The sequence below is a fragment of the Giraffa tippelskirchi genome, chromosome 3, assembly GCF_054371585.1.
Source record: "Giraffa tippelskirchi isolate mGirTip1 chromosome 3, T2T-mGirTip1v1.2.pri, whole genome shotgun sequence".
Classification (NCBI taxonomy): domain Eukaryota; kingdom Metazoa; phylum Chordata; class Mammalia; order Artiodactyla; family Giraffidae; genus Giraffa; species Giraffa tippelskirchi.
Window position 1 is genome coordinate 15,371,834 of NC_137277.1, and position 12,306 is coordinate 15,384,139.

A 12,306-nucleotide genomic window follows, 5' to 3' on the forward strand; every position below is an offset into this window, starting at 1 on the left:
GGGTCCCTGGGGTTTCGTTAGTAAATTCATATAGCCCCTTACCCTTCTTTGCCAATTTCTCCAACCTTCAGGGCTTCAACAAGAGGCTCTTTACCTAGTTTGGTCAAATTCATTTTGGTCTCGAGAGTCATCAGAAAGGACCCGTTGTAGGACATTTCCAAATCGATCCAGAGTCCTGGAGAAAGGGTTAAAAAAAAAAGGTTTCTTTCCCCCAGAAAAACATGACTACGAATAACAGTATTAAAACTTATATTTTAAAGCATCTAAGCAGGTATCACAGTGCAAATCTATATATACTGCCTGTACTACCAAGGCATGTGAGAGGAGACTGTGAAATGAGAAGCTTCTAGAAATAGTTCAAGCATCTGGAAAATTGCCAGCATTTCAACACCCATTACAATGATCACAGTGACCTCAGCACACGTTGTTAGAGATGGAAGGGTCCAGTCCTCTGGGTTCTTCTTACACTTAGTAAGAAGCACAACCCCCAGGAAGAGACGGCTTGTCCCAGGACAAAGGCGGTACGATGTCTGCTGATTCTCAGCAGGTTAGAGGCAGAGGAGAGGTGCAGACAATTCACAGCAGGTTGTGCTCTTTTAAAGACACAGTGAGAACCACTGTCTTTCTTAAAATTCTCCCCTCTTGGGGAGTGGGGGTAGGGAGGGGCACAGAAAATGGTTCAGGTTTAGCTTGGTGTGCAAAGGATGGTGACAAGACCTTTTACAACCCTTTTCTTTCTGGAAATTGTGTAGTAATGGAAGCAAAACCATTTATGTTCCAGCCCCAGGATTATCCAGATAGAGCTGTCATCGAAAAAGCAAGAGAGTTCCAGAAAAACATCTATTTCTGCTTTATTGACTATGCCAAAGCCTTTGACTGTGTGGATCACAATAAACTGTGGAAAATTCTGAAAGAGATGGGAATACCAGACCATCTGACCTGTCTCTTGAGAAACCTGTATGCAGGTCAGGAAGCAACAGTTAGAACTGGACATGGAACAACAGACTGGTTCCAAATAGGAAAAGGAGTACGTCAAGGCTGTATATTGTCACCCTGCTTATTTAACTTATATGCAGAGTACATCATGAGAAACTCTGGGCTGGAAGAAACACAAGCGGGAATCAAGATTGCCGGAAGAAATATCAATAACCTCAGATATGTGGATGACACCACCCTTATGGCAGAAAGTGAAGAAGAACTAAAGAGCCTCTTGATGAAGGTGAAAGAGGAGAGTGAAAAAGTTGGCTTAAAGCTCAACGTTCAGAAAACTAAGATCATGGCATCTGGTCCCATCACTTCATGGGAAATGGATGGGGAAACAGTGGAAACAGTGTCAGACTTTATTTTTTTGGGCTCCAAAATCACTGCTGATGGTGATTGCAGCCATGAAATTAAAAGACGCTTACTCCTTGGAAGGAAGGTTATGGCCAACCTAGATAGTATATTGAAAAGCAGAGACATTACTTTGCCAACAAAAGTCCGTCTAGTCAAGGCTATGGTTTTTCCAGTGATCATGTATGGATGTGAGAGTTGGACGGTGAAGAAAGCTGAGCGCCACAGAATTGATGCTTTTGAACTGTGGTGTTGGAGAAGACTTTTGAGAGTCCCTTGGACTGCAAGGAGATCCAATCAATCCATCCTAAAAGCGATCAATCCTGGGTGTTCATTGGAAGGACTGATGTTGAAGCTGAAACTCCAATACTTTGGCCACTTCATGAGAAGAAGAGCTGACTCATTGGAAAAGACCCTAGTGCTGGGTAGGATTGGGGGCAGGAGGAGAAGGGGACAACAGAGGATGAGATGGTTGGATGGCATCACCGACTCGATGGACATGGGTTCGGGTGGACTCCGGAAGTTGGTGATGGACAGAGAGGCCTGGCGTGGTGCAATTCACGGGGTCGCAAAGAGTCGGACACAACTGAGCGACTGAACTGAACTGAACTGAACCACTTTGTACCTTTGCTTTAAAACCGGTTCATCAGAAGACACTCATGGTGATCAGAGCATATGTTAGAGGCTTTTGGCTTTGAGGAATTTCACTGGGAAGGCCCATCAGAAGTGGCCACTGACCAAATGTCTAAAATGCAAACAGAGGTCATCTCATGACCTTCTACCCAGGGTCCTAGAATTCAGCAGGCAGGACAGACCACACTGTGATTTTGACACTCCAAGTACCACACCACCTCATGGACTTCCCATCAAAATGTGGTCCTTCAAGTGGATGTTTAGTTGTTAATACACTTATACATACTCATAAGACAAATAATATCTGAAAGGAAGCAGGAAATTAATTGAAAATCATGTTCATACACAGCTGCATTTTCAAGTAATTACAGTAAATAACCTATTCCCTGTTTGGCCACCAAGCATTAGTGGTATAACTCCTCCCTAAAGGCAGAATAATTTCCATTTTGCTTTCACCAAAATCCTTTTTATCATAATCGAATGTAATTATTTTCCATGAATGACCTGGTCTAATTGACATGCAGATCAGCTGTGAATGTCTTTGTAGCAACTCAAAAAACTGCTTTATTTCTTGCTTACGTTAAACACTTAAAAATCATTAATTAGCTTGCTCTCCAAAGGCACTGTTACTGGAAATAAGGGCACACCTGCTCTAATAAAGATATTTAGTCATTAATCACTTCCAAAAGAAAGGGGATTAGGGTAAAAGGCTTGATATTAATAAATTTTTAAACTCAATATAAACAGAATATCAATAAAGAAGATATTTCTTTTAAAAAAAAAAGTTATTTGTTTTTGTGTATCTCCAGCTTTATGTAACTTGAGAATCAATAGACTCAAACTACCTGCTTGCTATCTGTATTCATACATGATCATTTCCTTTGAAAACCCTACTCAAGTTTCCAATAAATATTACTAGTTCAGATTCCCTTTGAAGGTTGTCATATTTATATACATATATATGTACACCACACATACATTTTTTTTTAGTGCTAACACATTTTAAAATTCCAGAGTCATACATAACTTTCCATTTGTATTTATCCTTAGCTTCCCTCTTTGTTTTTTAAAATTAATTTATTTAATTGGAATACAATTACCTAACAATGGTGTGTTAGTTTCTGCTGTACAACAACATAAATCAACTAAGGCTGTCATAACTAAGGTGTTACCTGGTGGTAACAAGAATTTTACTTGTTATCAAGTGGAAGCATTCATCTGTTTTTTAAATAAGGGGATATGGATAAAGGTTTGGTAAACAGCTGGCCCACACCCTGGTCATCAGGCCACTCCACTCAGTCACCTGTGGTCTGGCCCCTCTGAGCTGAGGCTGGAAAGGGGAGAAGAGTGCATGGAGCCCAGTCACATGGACCGGGGCTCGGGTTCCCCTGGGGGCTTCACCTCCTTGTCTGTACCAGGGAGACGACGCTGTTTGCACAGCCAGCGCCTGGTGCACCCTGGCAGGGCTCTTCCCTTTCTGTGCCATTGCCAGCCCACTTCCTTCCACGACTCTGGGCTGTGGCCTAGCTTGTTGTTGTTGCCGTGGCTCTTGGGAGCCAGACCAGAGGAGGCCAAGAGGCCAGAGGGAAGAGGCTGCACTGGGCAGCCAGACAGCCCTGTCCGGCTGGGAAGCGGGGGGTGGCACATGGACATCTGATGAAGCTTCTGCGTAGGGGATGGAGCCTGTTTTTGTATCACTGTATATGTCCCATGATGGTTGGATGGCATCACCAATTCAATGGACACGAACGGGCAAACTCCGGGAGACAGTGAAGGACAGGAAGGCCTGGTGTGCTGTAGTTCACGGGCTCAAAAGAGTTAGACACGACTGAGCGACTGAACAAAGTATGCCCCATGAGACCCACCCACGGGGTCCTGCTCAGTCCTCATTCTCAGTGAAGATATAGAGTCAAGAATGGTTTGAGAATCTTTAAATACAGATATAAAGTACAAACACTCAAATTATCCTAATATGGCGTGCTTGCATTCAGATGAGGACAAGATGACTATTTGAACATTAGATGCAAAGAAAAAACATGTTTCTGTGACAATGATTCAGCAGCAAAAGTCGCCCTGAAAACCTTGGAGCACAGACACCCAGAGCCAAGACCACCTGGTTACATAGTGAGTGAGTCAGGAGTTCCCACCTTGCAGAACTGAAGGATGAAATCAACAGTTACCAGAAAGGTTGTCTTCTTCCTGGGGACAAATGTAGCAACACTGTGAGGTGGGGACACACACTGTGCAATGAGTGGCACCCTAACCCTAACGGGCTGCACACTCCTCACCTGGGTGAGCACAGGAACTGTTTCTTCTGGGCTCTTGACAAAGGTTAAGACTTCCTTGTGAGGCATTTCATTTAAAATGCAGCTTCCAGACTCCCCTGGTGGTACCGTGGATAAGAATCCCCCTGCCAATGCAGGGGACACAGGTTTGATCCCTGATCTGGGAGATTACCATATGCCGCAGAGCAACTCAGCCTGTGCCTTAGAGCCCGGGAACTGCAAGTACTGAGCCCACACTCCCCAGAGCCTGTGCTCCCCAACAAGAGGAGCCACCACTATGAGAAGCCTGTGCACTGAGACTAGAGTAGCCCCCGTTTGCTGCAACTAGAGAGAAAACCCATGTGCAGCAATGAAGACCCAGCACAGCCAAAAAAAAGTAAATAAAATAATAATAATAAATAAATAATTTTAAAAATTCTGCTTCCTATAACCACCTGGGCTTGGTAGCGCTCAAGGACAAAAACCAGAAGTTAAGGAGCAGGACAACTTTTTAAGTCTTTAAACAGGAGTAAGGTGAGCTTCCCCGTGGCTCAGCGGTAAAGAATTCACCTGTAGTGCAGGAGACACAGGAGAGGTGGGTTCATTCCCTGGGTGGGGAAGATTCCCTGCAGAAGGGAATGGCAACCCACTCCAGTATTCTTGCCTGGAGAATCCCATGGACAGAGGAGCCTGGCGGGTTACAGTCTGTGAGGTTGAACAGAATCAGACATGACTGAGCATAGCACAAGGCAGTCATCCTGAGAGGCTCTCTGGAAAAGGCGTGAACGCAAAGGGTCTTGTCTTAGTCTGCTCAGGCTGTGTAACAAAATACCACAAACTGCGTGGCTGAAACAACAGATACTTATTTGGCACAGTTTTGGAGGCTGGAAGCCCAAGATCAAGGTGCCAGCCAACCCATTCCTGGTGAGGGCTCTCTTCCTGGCTTGCAGACAGCCACCTTCACCTGTGTCCTCCTATGGCCGACAGCGAGTTAGCTCTCTGGTCTCTTCTCATGGGGGCACTAATCCCATCGTGACGTCATCTAAACCCAATCACCCCAAAGGCCCTATCTCTACCATCTCATTACAGGTAGGGACTCAACAGATGGATCTGGGAGGGACACAAACATTCAGTCCATGAAGTCTCTACCACACGAGGGGTCTTCATGTTGCGAGGCTGTCCAGTGGTGAAGGGTGGCACCTGATTACCAACAAGTCCCTATCGGTCTTTCACTGGCAACAGGGGACACACAACTGACAATGATCGTGACAAACTTCAGTCAGGCTTCACACAAGGACCTGAAGAGCTCAGAAGGCTGTTTTCCTGTTTCTCTTCAACTTCATAAGGAAAGGATCAGTTTCCACCACCACCACTGCTATTCAGAGGGAGACTGTGGCAAAAGTTACTACTCACTTTTGCCGTAGTAAAAGTGAGTAGTAGTGTAACTCCACCCCAAAATGTTTACTGAGTTCTATTTTTTTCTTTTAACATAGCTTCTGTCTTTTTTTTTTTCTCCTGGCAGCATTGGGTCTTAGCTGTGGCACTTGGGATCTTCATCACGTTATGCGGGATCTTTCTTGTTGCAGTGCACGGACTCTCTAGTTGTGACACTAGGGCTCAGTAGTTGCAGGGTGCAGGCTTAGTTGTTCCACGGAATGTAGGATCTTAGTTCCCTGATCAGGGATCAAACCCACATCCCCTGCATTGCAAGGTGGATTCTTAACCACTGGACCACCAGGAAAGTCCTGTTTATTGAGTTCTTGACACAAGCTATCAGAGCTCAAGACGCTGAGCTAAACCCCTATCCTCAGGAAGTTGATGCCTGAAGAATAACAACGGCCTGGGCCGTGGGGAGCAGAGCAGACTGAGATGCCACCACAGGTAAAACACGTGCTCTGGTGCGTGTCCGCTGAGACAAGTAGACAGAGATTCTTCCACCTTCTCCCTGGTAGTTGATTTAATAGATTCTATTAGGGCTTCCCTGGTGGCTCAGTGGTAAAGAATCTGTCTGTTAGGTAGGAGATGGGTTCAGTTCCTGGGTCAGAAGATCCCCTGGAGGAGCGCATGACAACCCACTGCAATATTCTTGCCTGGAGAATCCCATGGACAGAGGAGCCTGGCAGGCTACAGTTCATGGAGTTGCAAAGAGTCGGACACACTAAACTGAGCGCAAAGGCATTAGACCTAAGAAGCAGTCTTACCACGTTGGTAAAAATCTAGTACTTTCACTCAGCAATTCACTGTTGTGTTTACTATTAAAATAACTAAGTGGCCTCAGTCTCACTGGAACAGGTTTAAGGGGAAGGGGCAGCTCAGGAGGTAAGAGGCCCTATAAGCCTTGCTCACTGAGCCTGGCTCATGTTACCTGCTCCTCCACCTCCCTCTACCTGTAACTGATGGCTGATTTTCTCTCTGAAAGCCAATATCTGGCATCCAAAGAACAAAAGCTCTCAAAATGGAAGATGTAGTCATATGTTATCAAGAACAGATATTTGAGTTATTCAGCTCTTAGACAAGCACATCAGTAACTGTTCTGCTCCTTGCAAACAGACCGGTGCCATGTTGCTCCCTCGGATACTGCAGGAAACTAGTATTGTTCCTCGTACTTGGGTGTGTCCTTTAGGACAGATGTCATCTCTGGTTCTTTCGACCTGTATCTGTTCTTGGAATGGCTCCACCTTTCAAGGTCGACACAGTCCCAAGTCAGAGCCTCTCCGCCCCACCTCACCCAAGACCTGCAAATGGGTACATTTTTCTTCTTTCCACAGAAAGTATATTTTTTCTTTCTGCAACACCATCTGGCCAGACAGTGTATGTGCCATTCTTGTGCTGAGCCCCACAGTCTGGCCTGGTCAGCCCCGGGCAGCTGCTCTCTTGATGAGGGCGTAGCCGATGGAACGAGCAGCTCACAGATGGACTCTGGTTGCACTCAGCTCACAGCACTGAATAAAGGCACCAGGCACCATAAATCAAGGTCCAGAAGACAGTGTAGATGGTGGACCTGCCAGTCACGACTATGGGCATCTCTGGAGACAGACCAGCTTCCCATTCCTGTGGGACACAGTCATCTTTCCAGAGAATCTGAGCTCTTTAGTGGAAACCTGGGTTGCTGGTTGGGTATCTTGAAACAGGAAAAACAAGTATCGCACGGCACTCTTTCCATCCGCTCAGTTCAGTTCAGTCGCTCAGTTGTGTCTGACTCTTTGCGACCCCATGAATTGCACCACGCCAGGCCTCTCTGTCCATCACCAACTTCCGGAGTCTATCCAAACCCATGTCCATCGAGTCGGTGATGCCATCCAACCATCTCATCCTCTGTCGTCCCCTTCTCCTCCCGCCCCCAATCCTACCCAGCATTAGGGTCTTTTCCAATGAGTCAACCCTTCGCATGAGGTGCCCAAAGTATTGGAGTTTCAGCTTCAACATCAGACTCTCCAATGAACACCCAGGATTGATCCCTTTTAGGATGGATTGATTGGATCTCCTTGCAGTCCAAGGGACTCTCAAGAGTCTTCTCCAACACCACAGTTCAAAAGTATCAATTCTGCGGCGCTCAGCTTTCTTCACCGTCCAACTCTCACATCCATACATGATCACTGGAAAAACCATAGCCTTGACTAGATGGACTTTTGTTGGCAAAGTAATGTCTCTGCTTTTCAATATGCTATCTAGGTTGGCCATAACCTTCCTTCCAAGGAGTAAGCGTCTTTTAATTTCATGGCTGCAATCACCATCAGCAGTGATTTTGGAGCCCAAAAAAATAAAGTCTGACATTGTTTCCACTGTTTCCCCATCCATTTCCCATGAAGTGATGGGACCAGATGCCATGATCTTAGTTTTCTGAACGTTGAGCTTTAAGCCAACTTTTTCACTCTCCTCTTTCACCTTCATCAAGAGGCTCTTTAGTTCTTCTTCACTTTCTGCCATAAGGGTGGTGTCATCCACATATCTGAGGTTATTGATATTTCTTCCGGCAATCTTGATTCCCGCTTGTGTTTCTTCCAGCCCAGAGTTTCTCATGATGTACTCTGCATATAAGTTAAATAAGCAGGGTGACAATATACAGCCTTGACGTACTCCTTTTCCTATTTGGAACCAGTCTGTTGTTCCATGTCCAGTTCTAACTGTTGCTTCCTGACCTGCATACAGGTTTCTCAAGAGACAGGTCAGATGGTCTGGTATTCCCATCTCTTTCAGAATTTTCCACAGTTTATTGTGATCCACACAGTCAAAGGCTTTGGCATAGTCAATAAAGCAGAAATAGATGTTTTTCTGGAACTCTCTTGCTTTTTCAATGATCCAGCGGATATTGGCAATTTGATCTCTGGTTCCTCTGCCTTTTCTAAAACCAGCTTGAACATCTGGAAGTTCACGGTTCACGTATTGCTGAAGCCTGGCTTGGAGAATTTTGAGCATTACTTTACTAGCGTGTGAGATGAGTGCAATTGTGCGGTAGTTTGAGCATTCTTTGGCATTGCCTTTCTTTGGGATTGGAACGAAGACTGACCTCTTCCAGTCCTGTGGCCACTGCTGAGTTTTCCAAATTTGCTGGCATATCGAGTGCAGCACTTTCACAGCATCACCTTTGAGGATTTGAAATAGCTCAACTGGAATTCCATCACCTCCACTCCGCTCAGTGACCATCTATCTGCAGACTTAACTCCACGTCACAAACGTCTTGAAGACTAAATGAATTAATCTGAACCTGAGGGGGTCATAGTCCATGTCCCTGGTTCATCCTGACACTGCTGATGCCCCTGCATGCACTGCTCTGAGACCTCCAGTTCCAGGTGTGGAAGATAAAAGCCTGGCCGACAGCTGAGGGTCCCCACTGCACCCCTTCAGGAAGGTTTTACTGATCAAGCTTTGCAGCAGCGAACACCGACAGCTTCCTGTGTGTCACGTGTGCTCTGAGGGTAATGCAAAGCGTTTCATCTCCACCATGACCAACAAAGGAGACGCTCCTGCCCTCAGCACTCTGTGGATGAGGCAACCGAGGTGCTGGGTGCTCAGGAACCTCCTGAGGCCTCACTGTGGGATCACAAAGGAGCAGGGCCCGAAGGCAGGTGGCCTAGCCCAGAGCTGGTGTGCATGTGAACCTCTGGCCTGGAAGCTGTGGAGCAGGATGACCGTGAGGCTGCTGAGTGGCCTCTGGCATGTCACCCCCTCTCTGAGCTTTGGCTTGTGCATATAAACAGGGTAGGGTCCTGCTAGGGAACCTCCGATTGCCTTCTCAAGTCTAAACAGTCAATCTAACCAATTCTTTAAGGGTTGGAAAAAGGAGCTATACATTTTCAATGAATTTTTTTAGTTTAAAACTTTTTACTTTCTTTTGGGGTACAGCCAATTAACAATGTTGTGATAGTTTCAAGCGAACAGCTGCAAAGGGACTCGGTCATACATAAACAGGTATCCATTCTCCTCCAAACGCCCCTCCCAACCAGGCTGCCACATAACATCGAGCAGAGTTCCCTGTGCTATACAGTAGGTCCTTGTTGGTTATCCATCATTTTAAATTAATTTTTATCCATAAGAAAAAAAGCTCAGGAGAGAACGGACCGAGAATGTACCAAATGTAGCAGAAACAGTCACCCGGCTATCTGAATGGTGGGATGAAGGGTTATGTTTTCCTTTTCTAAATATTCCAGCTTTCCCCACTTTGACTATTCGTTAGATGAATGAAGGTGCAAACATTACCTTAACAGAGTTAATAAAACAACCAGAAAGAGCCTGGCCTGGTGGCCCTCCAAGGTCAGGCTCTGGGGAGAGCAGCCAGTGGGGACAAGGGGTGGGAGGGGGAGGCTGTGTGGCCTGCGGGGAAAGAAGGAGACCAGTCCCTGCCCCATGCAAGGTGTGTGTGGGGCGGGCAGGGGTCAGAGAAAGGAGGCGCACAGCCAATTTCTAAGGGACGGCCTCTCTCCACCTTCTGGCCACCCGCCACTGGTGGGAAGTGAAGGTGCCCCAGGAAATAAGGGTCCTTTTCCCTTATTTGCTGCACGAGAACCCGGCTGTGTGTCTTGGAGCCAGGACAGGTCAGTGGTGGCAGATGACTCTAGGGACTTCCCTAGAGTCAGTTTTAACAAGTCACTCCTGATTTTAATTTCCTTCAAAGTAAAGGTTTCTCTTAGAGCAATGGAACCCAAACCATACCATCCTTTCACGTTCATTTCTGTTTTACCATCACATGCATCCTTTGCAGACTTGGAAAAACCTAATTTGATCAAACTTTTAAAACTCACAGGCTTTATGTTTTTATCATTCCTTTCTTTAGTAACATTTCCTCCCTTGTTACATAAGCAGGCAGATCTCTACAATTTGCCCCGAAAGGAGTTAAGTAAGCCTCAGATGGATTAAAAACTGGCAAAGCTTTGATCTGTATAATAAAATGTCTGGCTGCAGCTCTGGCTCCAGAGGAACAGGAAAGAGACTTGAGACTGAGGCATTTAGTGTATTTCACTCAAAGCCTCACAAAGCTGCCCTGAGAGGCTGCAGAGTTCACAGCCACTGGGACGCTTCTTAAATGCTTCAAAGCCTAGCTCTGGCCCTGTCCCCCTCTCTTTGGAAATTTCTACTAATTCAACAAAGGACAGTCCTGAGATAAGAGACTGCAAATGCATTAGAAAACAGAGCATGCACACATATTATTATATTTACTTTCTTAAGCCCAACTCTCAGGAGGTTTATGTTAGCTGATCATTTACCAGCTCGTTACCAGCCAATTCCTAAAGAGGCAAAGGGCAACCCAGAGCCTGCTAGAGCCAGAGGAATGCCGACGGGGCCAAGATCCGGGCTCCGCACCTGACATGTAGATAATGCAGCTTTTAAAATTTCACTTGCGGTTGACAGAACTCTAGTAAGGCCATTTGTAAAGACATAATCCTTCCCAGATTTACTCTTGGTGAACCAGAAATTAACAAAACCTAGGAACACTCAGCTTCATCAAAGTGTAGACAACGATTAAGTGGTCACAGGTGGATCTCAACATGCTATTAGACGGACCTCTGGATTTGCAAATATTACTCTGCTCTTTCTCTGAAATCGATGAGATGCTAAGAACTAGGAAATATGGGCTTCACTGTCAGATGAAATACTTTTTAGAGCTGCTAACTGTAGAGCTGGAAAAAAAAACTCCTTGTATTTACATTAAATGTATACAACACAGAACTTGATTTCACTAAACATGTTCAGGAGCCATCTGATGGAGCCTTACAGAGATAAAAGTAGATGCTAGAGTCTATAAATTTTACAAAACATTTACTTCAAAACAAACATCACTCTCTTGAGAAGTTGTAATTATTTTCTCTCTTACTTTGTTCCTGAGCTTTTTGAGGAATAATGTAAATCTAGTTTAAGTGGAAAGAGGCTCGGGACTTCCCTGGTGGTCTAGTGGTTAAGAATCCACCTGCCAATGCAGGGGACACAGGTTCGTCCCTGGTCCAGGAAGATCCCATGTGCCTTGGGGCAACTCAGCTGGTGCGCCACAACTACTGAGTCCGTGCGCTGCAACCACTGAAGCCTGCGCGCCTTAGAGCCCGCACTCTGCAATGAGAGAAGCCACAACAGTGTGGGAGGTGAGCAGGTCTGAAGCATAGCCAGCGCCTCTCACCCTGGCAAGGGCGATGGCCATGCAGGGCCTGGTCACACGAAAGCTCAGGTCCCAGTAACTGGCATGTGGGCATCTTTGGGCTGGAGGAGGACCTTTAAGGATCCAGAAGACTAGAAAGACTAGGAGGGGAAGTCCAGGTATACTCCCCATCATTTTAATGCTGTGACCATTAAGAACAGAAGACACACAACATGAAATATGGTTAAAAACGCCTCCCCTAAAGTGTAAGTCGCTCAGTTGTGTCTGACTCTTTGTGACTCCGTGGACTATAACCCGCCAGGTTCCTCTGTCCATGGAACTCTCCAGACAAGAGTACCAGAGTCGGCTGCCATTCCCTTCTTCAGGGGATCTTCTTGACCCAGGGATCAAACCCATTGCAGGCAGATTCTGCACCAGGGAAGCTCAAAAACAAAAACAGGGAAGCCTCCAACTCTCACCAAACACAAAGCCTTGGTTTTCAATCTGCAGTGG

General features: G+C 46.0%; 1 protein-coding gene across 3 annotated transcripts in view; it reads right to left on the reverse strand.

Annotated features, from left to right (window-relative positions):
- The window catches only part of TEX2 (testis expressed 2), a 116,368-nt gene that overhangs the window by 14,781 nt on the left and 89,281 nt on the right, over positions 1–12,306 (reverse strand). For all 3 annotated transcript variants that reach the window (XM_081576771.1, XM_081576770.1, XM_081576769.1), the window contains exon 8: positions 43–175. In XM_081576771.1, coding sequence (XP_081432897.1) covers positions 43–175 — 133 coding nt within the window. The remainder of the gene's footprint in view (positions 1–42; positions 176–12,306) is intronic.